This window comes from Cygnus atratus, chromosome 5, assembly GCF_013377495.2.
Source record: "Cygnus atratus isolate AKBS03 ecotype Queensland, Australia chromosome 5, CAtr_DNAZoo_HiC_assembly, whole genome shotgun sequence".
NCBI lineage: Eukaryota > Metazoa > Chordata > Aves > Anseriformes > Anatidae > Cygnus > Cygnus atratus.
Window position 1 is genome coordinate 59,592,743 of NC_066366.1, and position 22,045 is coordinate 59,614,787.

A 22,045-nucleotide genomic window follows, 5' to 3' on the forward strand; every position below is an offset into this window, starting at 1 on the left:
ATGGGAATGTCAGCACTTCCTACAACTTAAATCCACACACCAGCTCCCTAAACTCTTCAATGACGACACGAGAAAGAAATAGCATATGAGACATGCTGTGCTAAGCAGGATGTCCAGATGCCACCTTCAGGTGCAAGAGGAGGAACACGATGAGATGCCAAATGCCTTTGGGCTGCTGAATATCATGGGTATTTCTCTAAAAATAATCCAGCAATAAGCTGATGACCAAAGTTTTTGCAACTATTGCTGCTTGAAACACTCGGGTTTTTTTGTTTGTTCCTTTCTCAGTTATTGTTAATTACTCAACAAGACACAACCTAGGTTTGTAAAACACCAAACATAAGACTTAAAACTCATACTGGGGAAAGCAGGCAAGTTTTAGACACAGGCAGATGCCTGCCTTTATTTAGAACTACACACAGAAGTGAGTATATCTTGCTATTCAATATAGCAAGTGTTTATTTCTTAAACAGTGTTTAAGAAATCATCAATATCCACCCACGTAGATTCGCTTAAATGCTCGCTGCTCTGCTCACGGCAAGGTGAAAGGTTCCTTTCTCCTTCTGTTCCCCTGCTGTGGCTGGAAGCCCCGGGTAAAATCCTCCCGGCAACTGGATCTCCTTGCACCATGCTGGTTCTGCTCCGCCAGTCTTACTCTGTCACTTGAGGAGATGGGAGGACAGCAGCAGGCAGAAAGATTCAAGTTTCCTACACCCTCGAAGACCAGAGCAGATTTCTCCCATTGAACATTGACTTGCAGCCATCAAAGAGGAACATTATCTCAGTCCTACACATCCTTAGCTGTTGCTCTTCAACAAGCACTAAGTGGTCCACGTTTCGAGATTTAACATACCAAAGAGCTACATTTTGTGGGAACAGTGTTAGGACCTGGATGTCTCTATCCCAAGATCAGTGTCAGCAGCTGTCCTTGAATAAACGCAAAGAATTATCTTCCCTCCCACAATAAACATCCTAGCAGCAAAACAAACCGTGTTCTTTGACGCTGCACAGTTATCAGTGGCCACCCACCCAGCGAAAATACCTGCCAACGTGTTTTCATGAGTTTCAAACGTCTCTCCATCAATATTTAGGGAATACAGATTCTTGCCATTCTATCCTCACAATTAAAATTGTCAAGCCCATTTTGTAAGGGGGACTAGCCATGAAAGATAACTGAAAAATTATTTTTCTCTTCTGTGTCCCCTCCACAATTTACCTGGCATTTGATTTGGTTTGATTTGGGTTTTGCCAGAAATTTACTTTTAATATAATTCTTCCAGATATATTTAAAAAAGGAAACATATGTAAAACTAGAGGAACCAGAAAGAGTTAAAAAAAACCTCACATGCTCTACCTACCCTGAAAAAACATTGGTATAGGTCTGAATATGACTGGCAAAGCAGATGGCTAGTTTGAAAAGGTTTCAAAGAGAAGACAGACTTATTTTTGTCCATGTTGAAATATAGCATAAGCTGATATAAGAGGCCTGAAACCCTTCAGGGAAAAGAAACAGAAGCTGTTTTGTATGCAACAATTATTTATCTACTTATCCATCTCACACTGGTTGGTTTATAAATTGACTTGCCTTGAGACATCTGTTGAAGTACAACAGGAAGACTATTGTGTTTTCCTGAAACATTTCATTCTATTTAGGTAAAACTCCCTGCTGCTGAAATTCAGCCTTTACAGGGAGTACTTTGCTGCTGTAGAAAAAATAAACTTTTATTGTGCGCTCCTATTATAAATGCAAAAGCATTTTCCTAATTATTATAAAGGAAACAAAAAAAATTGAGGCAAAAGTTTGGATAACATGGCATAATAAGTTGTCCAGAGATGCAGCAGTATGAGTGCATGTTGCTCCACTGCACAACTGCAAATTAAATCCACCCAAACCTCCTCTGAGATATTGCAAGTTTTCTGAGATTTCTCCTCCTAGCTCCTTAAGAGACAGTGATGTTACTATGTTAAAATATTTGCTTTTCAAATATTAGGCACACTGCCTCTCTGCCAAGATAGATGATTAGTCCAGTGACCTCGAAAGTCCATTCCTATGTTGATCCTTTCTCCTCTCAGGCACAATCCACTTAAAGCCTCCACCTTTCACTCTCTCTACTTCTAGCTGAATCCAGCTAGTGGGAGACACAGACTGGGCACAAGGAATGGTCACTCCATGCATCGAACTCTCCTGTAAGAGATGTTAATGAATTATGGATGACTACAATTGCAAACAGAGGAACAAAAAGAACAGTAAATCATAATATATGTGCCAGTGTATGGCTGACACTACTGTGACAGTCAAATTATTGTAAGCTTTATGAAATTTTGTTATTCGACTGGGATGGAGTCAAGATCAATTTTTATTTCTTAAGGAGAAAAAAATGATTGTGTGCTACTGAAGCAATAAACCACAGTAAGTTAATCAGCTCTCTCTTCCAACCATTAACACTTCTCTAACCTCCTCCCCCTCGCCCTGTCCACAGGGCACCTAACCAGAAAAAAAAAAAAAAAAAAAAAAGAACAAAATTGCCTGTGATCACCTTGCAAAATACAGTGTTTGATCCACACTGTTGGCATGAACCAGCCCTAAAGTTAACAGATACTTAGTAATTTTTATCAACAGTATTCCTCCCACCCTACCACAAACAACCCAGCCATTACCATCTCCATAAATAGCCAGCTGCAGACTGGGACTGGCAGAAGAGCAACTGCTTTGGGCAGAGCACTATGAATGGAGGCACAACCACGTCCCCCGTCCATGCAGGGAGTCCAAAGCTACCGTGGCACCTTAGGTCAGTATTTTCCATGTCTGAACCTACCCATGTCCCCATACTTTTAAGAGGAGTAGTCTGGAGGGAGAGGAGATGGACTAGATCTTTAGAGGTCCCTTCCAACCAACATTTCTGGGATTACTACAAAGCAATTGTCAGGAAAAAATAAAAGCCAAAACTAAGCCAGGAAAAATCTTGTTAGGCATTATTAGTTATTTCTGTTTATCCTCAGTTGTCTCTTATTGCGACAATTTTCCAGAAAAACACCCTGGCATGCTACTGAGTGATTCAAATCCCTCATCTCCACCAGATCTAAGAAAGATCGTTTTGGCTGGAACGGCGCGGCACTGAAATCTTTGTTCAGATGAGATGGCTGAAACGGACCTTTGATAAAGCTGCCCTTTTTCATACTGAGTTATTCCCATTGTTAGCAGCAGCAATACCATCTTTGCGCGCACACACGGAGGAAAAAGACCACAAAGAATAAACAACATAACCCACAAGCGATCGGAGATGATAAAATCCTGCCTATCCGAGGATCACTTGTCTGACAAATGTTCTGAGCAAGACAAGCCACCAGGCAGCTGGGATTGCACAGTCTCAGAGAAGCAATGAGGTACTGGAATCCGAAGGGCACAAACACGGTAGCCTCCTTCCAAGTTGAATGTACTGAATGTTTTAAAAAGCAATAATTACTATGAGGAATCGTGTTGCGGTAATGCCTAGAGGCCTCATTCAGGTATCAGGAGAACGGTGCCAAGCAGTGTGTGTACATGGGCTAGGAGGCGGGCCCTGCTTTGGAAAGCTTTCACACCAGGTTTGCAAAAACTGGCTGGGAAGATACCCTGGGGAAGAAGAAAACCTCGTGGAAAACACAAGCAAAGTTTGCATGATGTCCAGAGACTGCAACCTGTAGTACCACTCGAAGGTTTAACCTTGTCCCTCTCAGGGACACAGACCTGCCTTATTCCAGTAGATGTTGCACGTACCTTTCCCTAAAAACAGGTTTTAACCTTTTCACTTTATTTTTCTTCCTAGTGTTAATGACAACAAACTGTTTACAATGTTCTCAAATTGTCCAACTGATTTTTCTTCTGGGGAAAGCCTGCTTTAAAATGTGGTTTCTATTTAAAGCCTTGTATAACACATTTTAGCCCAAAGCGTTATTTAGTGGCTACATTCTAAACCACTTAAAAATGTGTTCTTTATAATAGAAATCTTAAGAGGTGACTACCCTGATGTTTGACCTTTTCCCCCCACCTCTTTTGCTGTACCACCCAACACTTTCCTTTAAACAGAAAAGCCTGTAGATATAATACACCTGATATGAAGGGGGAAAATGTGTTTCAAGTGAGACCATACATCAATCGAACGAGACGCTGCAAACGTTGGAGCTGATCTACCTGAAACATTTGGAAAAACTGTCAGAATCGTGCCAGGGTCACGTGCAGTATATGAATACAGGATGTTTACATTTTGTCTCTGCCAAGCTAGCACTTGATTTTGATCCCCCCCCCCCACACCCCAACAACAAGATAAGAAACAAAACTTACAAGCAAGCAGAAAACGGGGTAACGCTGCACTTTTTATCACTTCGACCTTCTCAAAGGAAAACTGGAAATTTGCAGCAGGGGGAAGCAAGGGGAAATCTGGTTCTCTGCTGCCCGGCTTCCTGAGCTGGCAGCCCCACCACCCGCCACCAGCCTCTGACAACCTGCTGCACGTTGGCCCCACGAGGCAAAGCTTTGCTCCGCATGACTACCCTCTTTCTTTCCCTTCTCACAGCCCAGTTTCCCATGTGCGCAAATGAGCAGGGAATTCACACACACAAAGAAAAGGAAATTACTAGTCCTACTAGCAAAATCTGAAATACCCACAGAGTTGAAGACGCCTCCAACACGTCGTTCAGCCGTGCCGCACGCAACACGCACAGCAAAAATGCTGGAAGAAGTCTGGTACGTAGCAGTAGTGCGACAACTGTCAGGTGGAGAAGAGTTCAGGGAACCAGGAACAATCACCAAAGGTTGAAAGGAAAATACGTGCAAGGAGCTTTATCACCAGCGAAAGGAGCACAGGGCTTACATTCTTATCAGAGGTGGTGTTCTTGAATCTAACCAGCCCTCTGGCTTCTGGATCTACCTAAGCACTAGATCATAAAGTTAGTAGATCATAAATATCTCCTTAGACTCTGAAAACTTAGAGCCTTCTGACTGCACCCCTTCCTTCCTCTCATCACCCTGGACAATGCATGAAGAAATGAGGAGGTACCTGGCCTTCCTAGTCCTTTTAGTAGTTTAGGTGTCACTTTCCAGCAACTAATTTCAATTCCTGACAGCTCCATTTATTGAGCTTCTATGTTATGCATTTGCAGGACCAGCACAATCACAGATAAATTCACTCTTCTTCACAAGGTTATGAAGACCAGCTGTGAGCTCTGCTGCTTCGAAACCAAGTTGCCATCAGAGGCTCTGGAACCGTTTGAAATTTAACAGCCTAATCCCAAGAGCAGGAGAATCATAACATTCTGCACGAACTGATGAGGTTCAGGCAATTTCAGGCAAAGCTTCAACTCCCTCGTTGCAGATACCAAAAGCCCATGTAAGAGCAGTAAGTGGGAAACCTGTATTTAATGCTACATAAATAAAAAGCAGTTTTCCTTTCCATGAGCACACAGCCTCTTCCAGGATCGTCTGGCTAAGCTGCAACCATTCTTTCTACTCCCTCCCTCCTTCCCATACACCATCCAAAAAAGTATACAAACAGAACTACACCCACTCTCCTCCAGATATTTGGACCCGTATGAGTGTGCCTGGTGTTTCCCAGCCACACGATTTAGCTCTCCAGCCTCAGCCTTCTGATGCCAACAAAAACATGACACATTACTCACAGCAGTAAGCGTACTGGATACATTGCTACAAAACAGCACAGTGCAAAAATGAGCAAGGGCTTCTTTGAGAAGCTGAAAGGGAGTGGCATCTCCATGTTTTCCTTCAAATTGCATTCACTGCCTCTTTTGCACTTTCTAAGCCATCTCTTCTTCTTCCAGGACTGAAAAAAAGAAAAGCCTCAGAAGCTTATATAAATCAAGAAAAAAAAAATTAGGAGTCACCCGTTTGAACACATCCATGTTTTCCTAAGCAAAATCCATCACTCCACCATAAATCACAAGTCACCCTAACGAAGGAGAAGAAAATAAACTCCATTGACAACATAGTCCCTTTCCAAAGGGCAAAGTTCTACTTCAACTAATCCAAAGAGAAAGAAATCAATGTCTCTTCCTAAACCTCCTTCTTCTACACAGCAACAGAAAATGCTACCACAGTGGTATGTAAGGTCATCAGCTTCAAAGCAGCTTCAACTACTGTAACATGCAGAAGCAAAAATGACAAAAGACACCATATGGCTTCTGTCATGGTTGATAAAGCTAATAGAGGCATATAATGAAAATTTGAATTTCTCTTCTGTTTAATCTTTCACAGTGTAGCACTGACAATGGCCTTCAAGCCTTTCTTTTCCAGCTATAAAGCACTACTTCCTCTTTGAATCATGTTTTTCCTCTGGCAGATAAAACATTTTACTTAACGGTGTCCTACAGTTCAGCAAATAGGATTGAAACGTACAGAAAAAAAATAATTAGATAAACATCTGACACTATGATAAATCCTTTTACAGAAACTCAGCTTAGACATGCTCACAGGCAGTCAAGTCAGAAGATAAAAGCCTCTCATGAGCACAGCGCTTCAAAAAATGCAAGCATTAAGACTTACCAATTTCTTCTATTTCTTCCAGGAAATCATTATATTCACTTAGACTGGGAAAGTCATCCTCTCTTTTATTGTATCTTTGAGAAAAGAGAAACAAGCATTTATATAACACACACAGATGAAATTTCAATTCAACAAGGCTCTTGCTGCAAGCATATTAAGTATTGACCTAGTTTTATCAACAATGTGCTTTGTGACTCCCACAACTGACCAGCGCACGGTCTTTAACAGGAGGCAGAAGTGCTTGTTATAAAGGAAAGGAGCTGGTCTGGTATAAATCAGTGCTATCTGTGCCTACTGTTTGCAGATTATTCTTCCAGTGTTGCAGGTAAACAGGAGCCCAGAGACTATTAGTACATAGTAATTTCCAGCCAGGGCTTCGCCATGAAAAACCTGTTAAAGGCAGAGACAACAGTAACGCCCACAAGAAAAGCTTTTTCTACAAGTATCAGAAAAGGGAGTTTGGTTCTTTGCCAACCACAGAAAGCTTATGTCAGCAGCAAACTGAAATGCTACGTGATTATCTTACTCCCTATCAATAGATCATTCCAGAACTCATTTATCCAGCTCCTGATAGCTGGAAGAAGTAAAGAAATGAAGGGACAACAAGTCTGGTGAGAACACGGACAGGCTCTGAAAGTCAAGACACACAGGTTTTCTTCCCAAGAAAACATAAAGCTGAGATTCTGCCTGCTCTGCAAACCAAGATACATGACACCCAGGAGTATAAAAATCAAATTCTGAGAAGTCAAGCAAAATTCCAATTTGGAGGATTTTTTTGCCTACTAAAAATTAATCTGGCAAATCCAAACGGGTCAAATATTTTACATTTTCTGTTCAAAATATGCTTTGTGCTTGGTCAACTAAGCTGACTTCATTCCAGCTTGACTTTTATTTGCTTCAGTAGACCTTATTATCAGACCTTAAAATTATTACTTTCCACATCAGCATCTTGGTATCCAAGAAAACAATTTCCCTACACCTCAGCAATATCATAAGATTCATTTTGCATCATACTAAGTCTCAGACAAAGGCTGCCAAGCTTACAGTTTACCTGCATGTTTAGTTTTGTACAAGCAACTCTCTAAGTTTGCTACATTCCATTAGGTTTTCTTTTAACAATGCATCAACTGGCCTGCTTATTTTCCTCATAAAATGTTGTTTCATGGCCACAAGGAGTGAGACGTAATTTTAGATGTAATTTATCTCAATTGCAAGAGCTCTTAAATCTGCCTGACACAAGGCTTGTAAGCAAGCATTTCCACTAACAATTGCTGTGTGAAGTAGAAAACAATGTGAACATGGCTTCTCTTTTGTCCATTTTCAGTCGGAAGGGCGCTAGCCTTCAATTCTCAGAACAGGTCCCCAGGCAACAAAACAATCTCGGTCCTGCTTCTCGCCCTACTCCCATGTTCACCCCCTCCAAGGGAAAGCAGCTGTAGTCCTCCATACATAACCACCTCCACTTCGAAGGCAGGTCTTTGCCAAAAGTATACCACACAGAAACACCCAACGTTTTCTACTGCTAAGCAGGAATTCCTCTAGGCTACGTTGAGACTTCATTCCTCAGTTGTTGCATAGTCAGATTCTCTGAAATCCCTCCATATTAAATGGAGTCAAGCTATGTGATGGTGGTGGTGGTTTTTTGCGGGGGAGAAGGGGGACGTTTTTTAAATAACTACTGGAGGAATAAGTCAATTTTTGGAAACGATGACCCCTGAAATATTCACGTTCCATTCTTTGAACTGGTGACACTCACATTTTCAGCACCTTCTTACGAATTTCCACTTCCTTGTCAACAGCAGGATCCTCAAAGAGCTGTACCCTGAAGTTACTTTTCCGCAGGGGGGTATCGCACTCGTGGCAGTTCCCAGCCCCTCTTACAAACAGCAGCTCCACGCAGCTCTCGCATCTGAGGAAGAAAGGAAGAGTAAAAAGGCAGGCACATGTTAAACAGTAACTGACACAGAGGATTGTCCCCCCCCTTTTTTTGGTGCTCCCACACGCATTGCATCGCCCCTTTCTTTCCCTTTTTACACCCAGTACCACCGGGCTCTGCAGCCCTTCCCGCAGGTACCCAACAACTGCAACGAAGCACAGGCTCTCCCCCAGGGCAGGAAGGAAACGACCAACCTCAGCAGCACCATGGTATTTACTCGCCCTGCCCAAACAGCTTGCCTCTTTGCTCTGGCTCAAAGTTAATCCAGGGACAACGATGTTCTTTGCGTCAAGGGGAAGTTTGTTCATGGACACCGCCAAACTCATCGCACACGGACTAGACGGCAATATCCTTATTTGCTCTTATTTGCACTACCTGGCAGCACAGAAAGCCCCAGTGATGTTCTCAGTGCCATCCTCAGTGCAAGCAGGGATACCAGATCTTGCTTCTCAAGATCTTCAGATCTTCCAAGCACCCACTGCTATCACCACGTTACAACTGTTACAGCAAACCTGAGCTAAACTCCAGCCCAACACAACTAAAGGAATCAAAAAAATTCTCTATACTATTTTTACCAGTGCCCAGCTCTCCTCTGCCTTCTGCAAAGACTTTTAAAATGGCACATAAATGCACTTCTTATCCAGGCTGCACAGAAATAAGGCAATACTACCTTTCTGGCTTTATTTCTTCTGTCTTAATGAAGATTGCAGATTTTAAGACAATGCTTGTAACAAGTCAGCTGGCGCTAAATAAAGGGAGAACACACAAAAAAGCTAGTTATTTTAAATAAAAAGAGAGCATTTGAGTACTAATAAGCACAAATTTCCAGCAGAGGACAACACCTGCTGCAGTCATTTCCTGCTGCTACGGGGGCAAGAGGGTGTCTATTTATAACTTTGGTATATCGAAGCCAAGACAGTTGTACATTAAGGGCTAGGCTGCATCGCACCTTCACAAACTCAGCACAAAACTAAACAAGTTAAGAGAAACAATACTGACAAGGCTGCAAAGGATCTTAAACAAAACCCTCGCCCCACCGACCTACTCCCAACTCGACTGGTTCCAGTACGCTCAGAGCAGAGCTGGCCAGAGCCAGCTAGTTCTGCCCAGCTTCTGTTTTCCAGATTAGAAAGCGCAAGGCAAATTCAATTGTATCTTACAATTTAAAAAAGAAAAAAAAAAGTGCAGGTTTTTTTTTTTTGTCAACAGCAGCAGAACTGCAGTTTCGTAATGCATCTCGCAGCTGACTGCACCAAAGAGCGAATCTGGGATTTACTTAGACATTTTCCAGCCCAGGAATTCCTCTAGTGAGAGGAACAAACACATTTAAATATGATTTATCTGTGAAGGGAGAGATCAAACCTTTTGGCACACTACATCTCAAAGCCAGAAGACGTCGGGACATCAGCTCAGAAGCTGCCCTTCTCTGTGAAAGCCTTTTAACTCGCTATCATGGCAGAAGCAACACCGAGTGAAAGAGAGGGGGAAAGGAAGGGAAAGGCTCTCATCTGCTTCCCCCGACCAGTCTGTGCATGCAGCAGCCCTGTACCTAAGGACAGTTTCGCCATCTCCTTCGTTTTGGCAGCCAACGCTGTTTGTACCTCTCTCAACACAGCAACTGAAGTACTGGGGGGGGGGGGGGGGGGGGGGGGAAGCCTGTTTTTAAGTTATAGAGAAGGGAGTGCAAGGCTCCAGAACTTGGCAGGTGGATCCAAGCGCAGGTGTTTGTATTGTTTTTTAGCGTGGTGTTGCCTAAGGAGCAACAGAGCCGGGGCTCCGTGCACAAGACATGAGCACAGACAGAAGCACCTGAAACTGCTTCGTTTTTTTCCCCTTTTCCCTCAATCAAAGACATTTCAAGTTTACACAGGACTTGACTAAGGACAACACCCCTCCTTGCAAAAGCACTCCAGTGCTGCGGTGCCTTCCCAGACGGGGCCTGGTGTTTCTAAGGCTAGAGGACAGCCTGCCACGCACAGGAGCCCACACCTTGCTACAGGAACCCCGCATCGGCCGGCCGAGCTCGCTCTCATTCACTCACGCATGTCCACCCGTGTATTTACCCACACATGGCTCCTCTGGAAGTCAGAGGTGGCTATAGGAGACATGTCGAGGGCAGGACGGGACTCGGCCCACACCTCGCCTCCTCGCCATCTCCCGACAGATTTAACGCACACGGTCGGGTGGATCCAAGCTTACTCCCTGGCAGACCTGTCATCCTCGTCCCCACAAGCTGCAGCTGCTTTCCCAGAGATGACAAGCACACTTGGTCACGGGTTTCCATCTTACTCCTGGCGAAGGAGAAAAGCCACTTGCAGGATTCCTGACAAACGAGCTCCTCGGGGTCCTGCCGCCCACTGCTAACTGCAACGAGCGCGGTGCTCACGTGAAGAAACCCCCCAAAACCCCTGATCTCACACCGTGCTGAGCACAAAACCAAAACCAAGCTGCGCCTCACACTGAGACCGTGAACAATACCACAAGGCTCTGCAGAGATGCAGCAAAGGGCCTCAAGTCTGTGATTTTTTTTTTTTATTTATACACATACACATGTTTATATACATGGTATGCATCTGTGTTACAAGTGTTCTTGCTTAAAAATCAGTCTACACATTTGGTCAAAACTTCATACAACTGGTTGAAGAGAACAGCTTCACATGAGATCTCAACACCAATCGCTGGTTCTCGTCTTCATGAAGAGATAGTATGGCCTCTGGGACCTGTGTTTCATTTCACACATTCACTAAAATATCTCAATACCTTTTAGGTTTAGCTTTTTATTCTGGTAATAGGTGAAGATAACAAAAAAAATACCCCAGGAGTTACTCACACGCAGACAGCAGGGGAAGACTATTAGTAATGTCACCAACAAAAGCAATCGCATCATCTCCAGGAATAAAGTCTCCTGGTCCTCCACAGCAGGACAATAAATAGCAGTACACTCGCTTTCATTTCCGTGGACGTTGGCTTGATCCGTCTTTTTCTTCTTTTTCATCGCCATGAAATATTAAATGAATGGCTCAGCCTTAGCGGTCTACAACAACGCCACATTTTTGAGGAAAACAAGTAATAAAGCATCTAGATGGTCGGCAGCACCAATGCTCAAATAGCCCTACATGCCTTATATACACTTCATGGTCAAGGACTTCAGGATCCTACTAAAAATGCTTCTGATACATTGCGGAAGAGAAGCAGAAGTTCCTCTCCAGAAAAAATAAGATATTTAACAACTAAATTACACTTACTGGAACCTCATGTGTGTTTTGGACAAAGTGCCTCCAAAGGATAAAAGATTTGTGCCCAAATCTGCATTCCCTCACCCCACACACACGCAGACTTCATGTAGGAAGGATGGGAGACGAGGCATCAAGCCTCTTGGACATCTGAACGGATGAAAACATCTCACAACATTAGCATAGCTTGATGGCCCCACTCACTTTTCTAGCTCGGCTGGCAACAGAACAAACAAAACAAAGGAAGATTTTCACAAGCAGGAGAACTAGATAACCCTTTCTTAAATTCTAGATTCTGCTGAGCATAGCACAAATTTGCAGGACTTAGATATGCAGCCATTAATCATTTCAGAAAAAAACCTTTATGGCTTTTGCTGTTGACTAGGATTATTACAGAATGAGTTACTACCCTTCTTTACAAAGATTATTTTTAGTAGATACAATTATTAAACAGAGTCAAGTATTTAGAATCCCTAAGACCCTCTTCTCCAGCTTTTATAACCAAGATGTTTCTGTTATTTAAAGTAACAGGCAAAATAAATGATCCTCTCTACTGTGGAAAAGTTTAGATTACAAACATAATACAGACTTCAACGTATAGCCAAGACTTGAACTACAAACAAAAGGAAGGGACGGAATCAGCAAAAGAGATATGTTTTCACTTGTTCCTCAGTTCTGATGTCAGAGGGAAATTTACTTACAGAATCAGAACGATCCTTGATTTATAGACAGGGAACATGAAAAACAAACAGAAAACACACACAAGAAAGGTTATTGTAGAAAGACATCTCGATTTTTCAATCAAAGATGCTTCTAAGGACATTCGCAGGCTTTTTGCTTAGCTTGGGCTAGACAACTGCGTCTTGCACAAAGATTCTTGAATTGGGGTATGAATGGCCCAACGTGGAGCAAGCAGCTGTCAAACCTGTTTATTTCACAACCTTCAGTACATTTAGCAAGTACTTATAACCCACGGTGGTTTCTGCTGCATAGCCAAGAGTTCATCTACTATTTGCAATTGGCCATTGCAGGTTTGTTTTCCAAAACCAGGCTGAGGGACCAACAGGCACATCCTAGAAGGCAGGTTCTTCCTCGAGCATGCAGCAGTGATGAACTCTCCCTGATCCAAGAAGCTATGGGATCTGAGTGAAAGCAATTGCTTTCTTCCACATTACAGGACAGGGATCACAAACAGAGGAAAAAGAAGCACGACTGCGATGATGCCAAACACTTCTGAGAGCCTTGGAACAAAGGACCTTATGAGACCAGTAGCTCTCAGATGAGAAGGGAGCTGGGAACAAAGTAAGTCTCTTTTCACAGCTCAACTTCAGGAATTTAGAAATCCTCATTAAAGTACTTGCTGAAGGAGCTGCCTAGTCTTTTGGGCCATCTCTACCCTTCCGTGCCCACAAAACACAAGAGGGAGCCTGGAGAAGATGCTCATTGCTCCTTCCTTCCTCTGCTGTTCAGATTCTGTACAGTCTTAAGAATGAGAATTTTGCTGTTCTCACCTTGTAAGGAGACAACTTCCGAATGCTCTCAAAACCTTATTTGGCCGGAAAATCCATGATGGGTCTGTCCTCAACCAGTACACGAGCAGTTCTCACAAGCAGTTTACGTGCCATCTAGAGATTACAGCTCGTTACAGCAGCAAGGCATTTCACGTTTCAGGCAGAAATCACAATTCTAGCCACCAACAAATGAGTTTTTTTAGAACACTGCTTATAAGCTATCTTCAGTCTGCAGCTCCCCTCTGCTCAGCCCACAGTAACATGCACTGCAAGACAAAACCTCAGAGATCACTTTGCTAACATTTACATTTTTTTTTCAGAAATACCTAGACTCCAGAGAGCTGATCTTAGCTTCTCCTTTAAATAATAAAGCATAACCAAAAAAAGGCTCCAGTACTCTGTCTATATCTGTATTATGTCAGTTCTCAGCATCATCTGCCAAGCTGCTAAGCATACAATCTTTCCTTTAGACTATTTATATCTTTTGGGAAAAGGATGCACGCGTACACTTTTGTTTCATTTCTGTTCTGTCAGACGAGTTCTGCTCCATATTGCAGAAAGGAGGAGGTTAAATGAACCCAGACATCTCAAAAATTCATAAGACACTCAGCCACAGTTAACCCTGTTTTCCAAACACCCATATACATGCCCTGACCATCCTGCAAACACTACAGACCAGTACATCTCAACTGCACTTACCAGAAAGAAAGCAGACCAGGTAGTGGTTGAACTACAGTCTTGAATGACTGGCATTTAAAGCAAAAAAAGACATACTGAGTGAATTAATAATAAACAGAAACATTCCCGCCACCCATTGTGTTTCAACATCTCCATTACAAAACCATTTCAAGTGTCTTGGACCAGACAAGAGGATTTTGCAGCAAGCTGAAACTTAACTCACTCAGTACACAAGCCTCTTCTTTTTCCTCAGTGCCCCTTCAAAAATTAGAGAAAAACCTTTATGATATTAACTATGGATAGTAAATAGAAAATATTTTACAGATATTTAAATAAAGTGGTTCTTCACAAGGTACTAATGCATACTCAATTAAGCACACAATAATAAAAACATATCTTGTGGCACATTTATCTCAATTGAGTCGAAGTGACAGGCCAATGCTTGACAGGCCAATTCTTGACAACTCAAGAGCAGCTGTGTGGCATTGAGAAATAAGTTTTCACAATGACTAGGCATACCAAAATCAATAGAGAATTTACCCAATGTACCAGAATAACTACTTCAAGCCCATTACAGTCTACTGGGCAAACACATGCGCTAAAATAATAATCCAGCTATGTCAATAACCCCTTTATTCTGTTTTATTCTCTTTCAGTAAGAACCTTTGCAAGTTTTTCAGGTTCTCAACAACCATCAAGCTTGGTAGCTTCCAGGATTTGCAGCTGCCCACAGCACACCTAAACCTAGGAGATGATTACAAAATTCTCCGCGTCTGCCTTAAATTTAGGAACTGCACATTTTTCAGATGTGGTCCAGCTCAGTGGTGCTCATTGGCTCCCAAGACCCAGGACAAACATACTTATCGTTAACAAGTCTAAGATCTCACACCAAACTCCATACAGGACACGTTGCTCCATTCTAGTCCCATATCCATTTGTGACCTTGGGAGAAACGCGTGCGCCACTGTGTGGGTTGACCTGCCCCCAGAGCCTGCAGACCTTGTCAACTCAAGTATTTTGAGCATTCACTTGCTGTCTTATGAAACACCTGCAAATACCAGAAATCACACGTGAAAAAAAATAAAACACAGATAACAGAAAAATAAACGCTTTAGGGACCCAAAATAGTCAAGACAAATCTTTCACTTGAGGTTTCTACCTTCTGTTCTGTCCTTTCAATGCATTTTACAGTGCAACAATGGCATGTGGAATCAAGACAAGGAAATAAGGCTGTATGGTAAAAGGGAAAAAAAATTTAAACAGTATTTATGGCATGACGGGATATCCTGACCACAATACTGAGGGCTTGTCACAAGACACTACCCACATTTCACATCTAATCTCAGAAATAAGGAGATAAAGTTGATAAAACACACATCTGGAAGAGAACCAGGCACATGACCATGGTTTTCCACAAAGACAGCGGTGGTTTGGGGTCTCAATGGGAAGCATGTAAGCTTTTTTAAAGCTCAAAATCAAGACGACCTCTCAAAATCAAAACCTTTATCAATCTCTTGTAGACATACCTGTTGAATGATCTGCGTATGTCGGCTCATCTCACTCAGCCTTCAGGAGGAATCAAGCCAAATTTCTGCCAAGAGCACTGCCTTCTATTTCACCCTAAGCATAAAAGTACACAGTCCCCTTTCCTTAATCCATTCAAACACAGAGAGACACGGTGGGTGCATGTAAACACACTTAAAAAGGTAAAAAGAGCAGTCTATTGGAACAATAGCTACTTCTTCCATGTTCCAGACAGCACTGGAAACATTGCCAGGGCACCAAGAGCTGTATGTAAGGAAGAACCATGAAGTTTGCTTGGTTTGAAAAGACTGAGAAAGCACAACCTGTCATGAAAGCGCTGCATGCTAGCTCCAGCACACATCGTGTTTTATGATACAAGGAAGTCAACTATTCCCTTGCAGGTAAATAATTTTAGGTAAACAGTGTCATTCATTTCAGTTGGAAATGAGTGACCAAACAAGAGGTCGGACATCAGCTCCCATTCGCACAAGTAGCAAAAGTCTTAGCAGCCTCGGGCTTGTATATTCAGCCTAGGAAAACCAAAATTGTATTTATACAGGTTAAGCCAGGACTAGTGCCAAAGCTGCTGCTGCTCTCATCTCCCTTCACACCGTTGTACGACCTCCTTCCCTTGCTGTCGTCTCCTGCGGGGCAGAAACAAACATTTGTGCAGCCACATGGTTAGTCGCTGGGTTATTTTCCTGCCAGATGAACTCTCCCATTTGGTTCACCACATAATTCACAAATGCTTACACCAGCACATAGCAAAGGGCAAAGTGAATGTAGGAACGAGCAATGAGGGTGAGAACGCTTAAGCAGCGTGTTGCCAAATACAAAATCCCAGTCAGAGCAGCGAGCACATCCCACTGCTGCCACGGAGCCTTGAGAGCCAGACACATTTAAGGATCGCTTGTTCGGGAAGCTGAAGCTTGAAGAGAAGAGGGGCTGTGTGCAGTACCAGGCGATGCAGCGAGGTGCCCAGCAGCACGGCCAGGCGCTGTGAGCAGTGCCATGTTCCTCAGTAGCTTCGCAGATCCCATCTGGAAGTAGAACCAGGAGAGCTCTCGAGTGAACAGCAGGACCCAGCAAGCCCGGCTGCCAGACTTCTTGCACCCTTCAAACAGGCAAGAGCATCCCGCAAACAACGACCCCATTCAGGCCGCTTCTGCCACAGCGTTAACACAGGGGTGGTTTTGACATGGTTTTGACAACAGTGGGTCCCCTAACTGCGGACATGCCCGTGACAGGAGCACCAGCACCAGAGAGAGGGCAGCGCCACAGCGGGCAGCCATCAGTGGCGTAGGCCGACGTGGGATCGCATTCTCTGGGAATAAAAGACCCGCCCCAGTGTCCAGCACAGGATCACAGACTAGTTGGGGTTGGCAGGGACCTCTGGGTCCACCTGGTCTGACCCCAACTCCAGCAGGGCCACCCAGAGCAGTGAGCCCAGGCCCACAGACAGGCGGCTTCAGAAGCTCTCCAAGGAGGAGGCCCCACCACCTCTCTGAGCGACATGAACATCACCTGAGGGAAGACAACTCAACCCTTAGAGAAATACTTCCCCTAGAAGGCTTCTTCACAGGTAACCACAGCAAATCAAACTTGTGGAGGTGCCCGGCAGAGCCAGGGCCCCAGGGAGGCCTTTTCAAGCCAAATAAGATCCCAGAACTAAGTTACAGGGAGAGCCTCTGGGTGGGACAGCACAAAGAGCTGGTCCTCTCTTCCCAAGCTCTGAACTCAAGAACACACAACATTGTTTACTAAATTTTGTCCTTCCCTTCATCCTTACAAAACTTTTATGACGTTATTTCAGCTTGATCCAGAAGTATAAGGAGACAGAACACAACCCAAAAGTGTCCTTCATGATTTCAGGGTACCCTAAGCCACCTGATCACCCCACCTCCAGAAGGGTGACAAAGCGCGGTTACAACAAGCCATACAAGAAGAACAGGTGCAGTAGCAGACAAAGGATTAGAACTATTCTTCAGAATTGCTAAAAATAAAAGAGCCAAAAAGCATGTAATTATTTTAGTATATCTTAAACAATGGATACAAGATCACTTTACAGGCAAGTACCTCCACAGCAGAAACTGAAGGCAACGCAACCGAACAAAAATTCAAATGTGAAAAAAGTGACAAAGCTACTGCGAGCTCATCATTTAAAAAGTACCAAGAAGCAGGCAAGGCACCTCAGTACACTAATTAAATATTAGCTTATGGTCCCTCCGCAGCGCAAAGCAGCCAGGAAAAGGCATGTGCAACCCAAGGATGCATCTGAACAACTACTGCTATCAGACAGACGGTTACCACCAGGATCTGATGAGACTTCAACTGAAATCACATTTGCAGGGCTGGTCACTCACACTCAAGACAGATGAGCTCAGCCTGGAAATGCAGAAAAGAGCAACCAGGATGATCACAAGCTTGGGAAGATAGGCTTATCGGAGCAGAAAGAACAGAAAAGGTACTTAAACCGAAACTGACAGCTCTAACCAGTAGCATACAAATTCATACTGGAAATTGTAGTTTTTAACCAGCCACAACAGTAAGTGTGGAACCACCTGCAATAGGAGCAGCAGGGCAAAAAATCAGTTTCATAATGAAGTTTAATAAGCTCATGAGGAAAACTTTTTGATCTGGATGTCTTCAAAAGGTAACTAGATAGCCAAGAAGGGGTCTTCCACTCCTATCTATGTTCCTCGCAGCTTGTTCTGAATCCTGAAAGCCAGAGAGAATAATGACTGAAGAAGAAAAATAAAAAAGGATTTTAAAAAGCTAATTTTGGTGAAGATAGATATATTACATGCATCTTTGCATATTGAATTTATTTCTCTTCCAAAACAACGGTGTGCATGGCACAGATGTTCTAGCATCTGCTCCTTCTGCTCGTAACAGAAATAATTCTTAACGCTCAATCTTAAATCTTAAGAAAATCTCTTTCTTAAATTACACAGGTTCCTGTTCTTCTACTGAAAACCAGTTAATTTATCTTATCTGGCATAAAACACAATACACGTATGTTTTCGAGATCCAAATTTTATTCACTTGGGTCAACTTTTTCATCTTTTCATCATACCTTTCTGTTTGTCTGACTTTAACAGCTGATACAATAGCACAGAAGAAAACTAAAGAATAAGCATTCCCAGTTTGTCTTTTTTCAGATAGCACGTGCAATTTAATATGTACATAATATGGATATCTACTCTATTAGCATATTAAAAAGAATCTCTGGTAGAAAGTATGTATTAACTGATGCATATTTCTGTACACCTTGCGCTGTGACATGGCTTAGCTCACAAGTAAAACAAGTTTAGAGGGATGACATCTCTGCAGCAAAAAGTGGTGGTCGTGATTCAACAAGTTGTCATTCCTTCTTTAGCATCAGTCCAACGCGGCCTTAGTGAGCAAACTGCTTCCCAAGCTGCTGGCAGTGAGGCAGACCGAAGGCCCCAGCAGCCTTTGAATAGTAAGGACTCGGTAGTATTTTTGTTGTAGACAGCACTCAGGTTTCCCTGACAGGTGTAGGTAGCTTTACATCATATCCTAATTCCCTACTGGAATTTCAATTGATTCAGCCATTCTTAATTTCCTGACCTAAAGCACTGTACAGAACAGCTTGCTAAATCTCTGTTGCCTTTACTAAAACAGTGTGAACAGCTGAATGTCAGAGAAGGAAGAATGATCTCTGCTCAGTCCTTAAATACCTCACAGAGCTGACTCTAAATTATTGTTAACATTAAACTGCAAAAAGCTCATCAAAAGAAAGACTCAAGAACATTTTATTGCCATCTTGCATCCACATTCAGATTTAATCCTTGAAGACAGAAGCCTGGGCAAGTATCTTTTAAAATAAAAGATAAGCATTAAAAAGAAAAAAAATCATTTGCAAACAGTGAAAAGTTTATTTCCGTTTTTGAAAATGCAGACATAAAGCGTAAGAGGTAATCTTTGACATGCCAGATTCGTATCAAAAAATTAAAAATAAATCTAACAATTCATGGCTTGCTGAACCAATTCACTTCAAAATAATCACGCAGACAAACAGGGCTGAAAGGGACCACTGGGGTCACTGCCTGCATTTTCACGCAGCCAGGCACTTGACAGTCCGGGGAAACCTGCAGAACGTCTGCCCCAAAAGGGCCACAGGCCACACAGAGAGCTCTGCAACCCAGCGCCAGGCTTTTGGCAAATATACATATACTTTTGTGTAACCTAAAATAGTTGAAGGAGATGTAAAGTATGAACCCCAAACCAAGTAAGGCATTCTCCTGTTGCAACAGGTCACTTATTTAGGAGAGGTGACACTGCTGGAGCTCCTGGTATTAGCATCCAAGGGCCCTACACATACTGAGTTCCAGGCTTGCTTTTAGTTTCTGTAACCAAACAGATCTTAGTGCATTTTTTTTCACAAAGCTTCTTTATCTCACTGATCCTCATTTCCCTCAGTATACCTGCAAAGGAAATACTCTTGAGAAAATCCCCACAGTAGGAATTCCAACAGCTCCCCCGCTCCCTAGTCTCATCTGGGAATCTCCTACTTCCTACCAATTTTTAAGGGTCATTCCTCACTCCATTTTCACATAATCCCTAAACAACCATTATCACATCTTGACTCAGCATGAGATAAAATATAGACTGTGCTTCGTAAACAGTGGAGACCTTAAGATTACATTCTTAGTGGGACGCAGCACGATAAATATTTCAGGGATGTCTTGAAATACCCTACAAAATACAACATGTGGCCAGTGGAACAAGTCTCAAAACCAAATATATTTTGACTTATTAAAAAAAGGAGAAAGGAAAGCCCACCAAAACCTCCTCCCCCACATCCCACGCTGGCCATTGAGCAGGTCAGGCTGCAATTGATCCTGACCTACTTAAAGCCTGGGAGGAAGCATTTTTTTTTGCATTGTAAATTTAATCACTCAAAAAAACTTTTTTCCTTGAGCTTAAAAATAAACAGCAACTGCTATTTTAAAACATATTACATATTGCTATTTTAATATAAGTTGGTAAACATTACTCAAACTTTCTGAAATTAAGTCTTACGGTCACACTCAGTGCAACTACTTCTAGAGGAAGGTATTAAACAAAAATAAGGAGGACGTGTCAGACCTTCATTAGCTACGCTGGCATCTCAACCATTTCCTACAGATTGTAGGGAATAAAAACCCAGCCCTATTCCAGTGAAGCTGGAGGTAACTTCAAAGGTTATCAAACAGGACTCAAAGTAAGCAAATACATTACTTGCCAAAGAGGTAACACAAACTGTTCTTCCGAAGTTTCAGCACGTTTCAGACTATTTAATCATGGTTAAAATTTGTGCTATGCGTCTATCCCCTTGCTTGAGGGGTAGAGATGAAGAGAGTTGGTTGCACAATATGGGAACAAGAAGCAAGACAACATACGGATGATCAAAGAGGCAAAAGCAAAAAAAAAATACTAATAATCTATTTTATCAAGATATATTATATTCTTGTTTGTATTTATATCTGCACCCGTTATGCCACGAGCCACACAGATCAGAACAGCCCGGTGTCGTTATTCAGCGGTGGATGCAGGCACTTGGACAAGAGACACAGGGTACACGGAGGAAGACGCACGGCTGAATCCCCACATTCATAAGCTGATCACATTTGAATTTTCATCAGCAATTTGAAGTAAGATAAATATCCACAAATCTGTTCTTCATTACACGGAGCTCCTGCCATGCACAAGCACCAAGCTCAGAGCACAGATCCACTGGGCGCTTGTGTGTGGCTCTTATTAGTGTGCACAGAAATAGCTTGGAAGAAGTATTTTTAGGTGTCTGTTTTATCATAAACCCCACCTGCCACCCTCTGTAGAGCTGGCCCATTTTGCAAAAATACTCATTTTGCACAATATTTTTGTACGTTCCAATCTGTGTAACATCAACTGAAAAAAAAGTTCTCAAAATTTCCATTCACACTTCACACGGCACCATTTTCGAAGGCAGCTGAAATACACAGCCAACCCAAACCCACCGTTATCCCAGGCTACAGCCGCAAAGAAGGAAACAACAATCCCAAGACACAGATGATCAGTTCTGGACAATATTTGAGCCTACCTGTTTTACCCAAACATCAGCTGAGAAGCACTCGACAATGCTGCAGGTTCTCTCATAAACACCACGCTGCTCTGTAATTACACGAGACCTGTGCACCTACTCAAAAGCGCTGTTGTACTAGGGTCACCACAGCTGTGTTAAAAACATTGTTTCTGGTCTGACAAACAGGGACTAGTATTTCCTTATCCATAGAAACCATGCAATAATAGCTTGGTATTATCTAGCAGTACTAAAAGCAAATTAAAAACACATCAGGGGAGTATACCCTTGTGCATGCACCCCTAAAAAGACTGAAAGCCTCTGAACACAGAATTTTATGTTTGGTTGGGTTTTTTTGTTCTGTTTTTTGTTTGTATGCTCCTGGACATATTTAAATAATAATCTTACACAGAAGTTGATAAGTTTATTTCTTCCACCTCCCCATCCCCAAATCAAAATAACTACTTCACCAGGGAATTTTTGATTCTGCAGACCCTCCAAGAAAGCAACAGCCACCCTAAATTCCAGGGTGACCATCAGTCTGGGTGACCCAGTACAGAA

General features: G+C 42.7%; 1 protein-coding gene across 1 annotated transcript in view; it reads right to left on the reverse strand.

Moving 5' to 3' along the window:
• The window catches only part of MNAT1 (MNAT1 component of CDK activating kinase), a 123,863-nt gene that overhangs the window by 79,783 nt on the left and 22,035 nt on the right, over positions 1–22,045 (reverse strand). Inside the window, exons 2-3 of the mRNA XM_035551101.2 lie at positions 8,292–8,444; positions 6,536–6,609 (exon numbers count right to left, since the gene is read on the reverse strand). Coding sequence (XP_035406994.1) covers positions 6,536–6,609; positions 8,292–8,444 — 227 coding nt within the window. The remainder of the gene's footprint in view (positions 1–6,535; positions 6,610–8,291; positions 8,445–22,045) is intronic.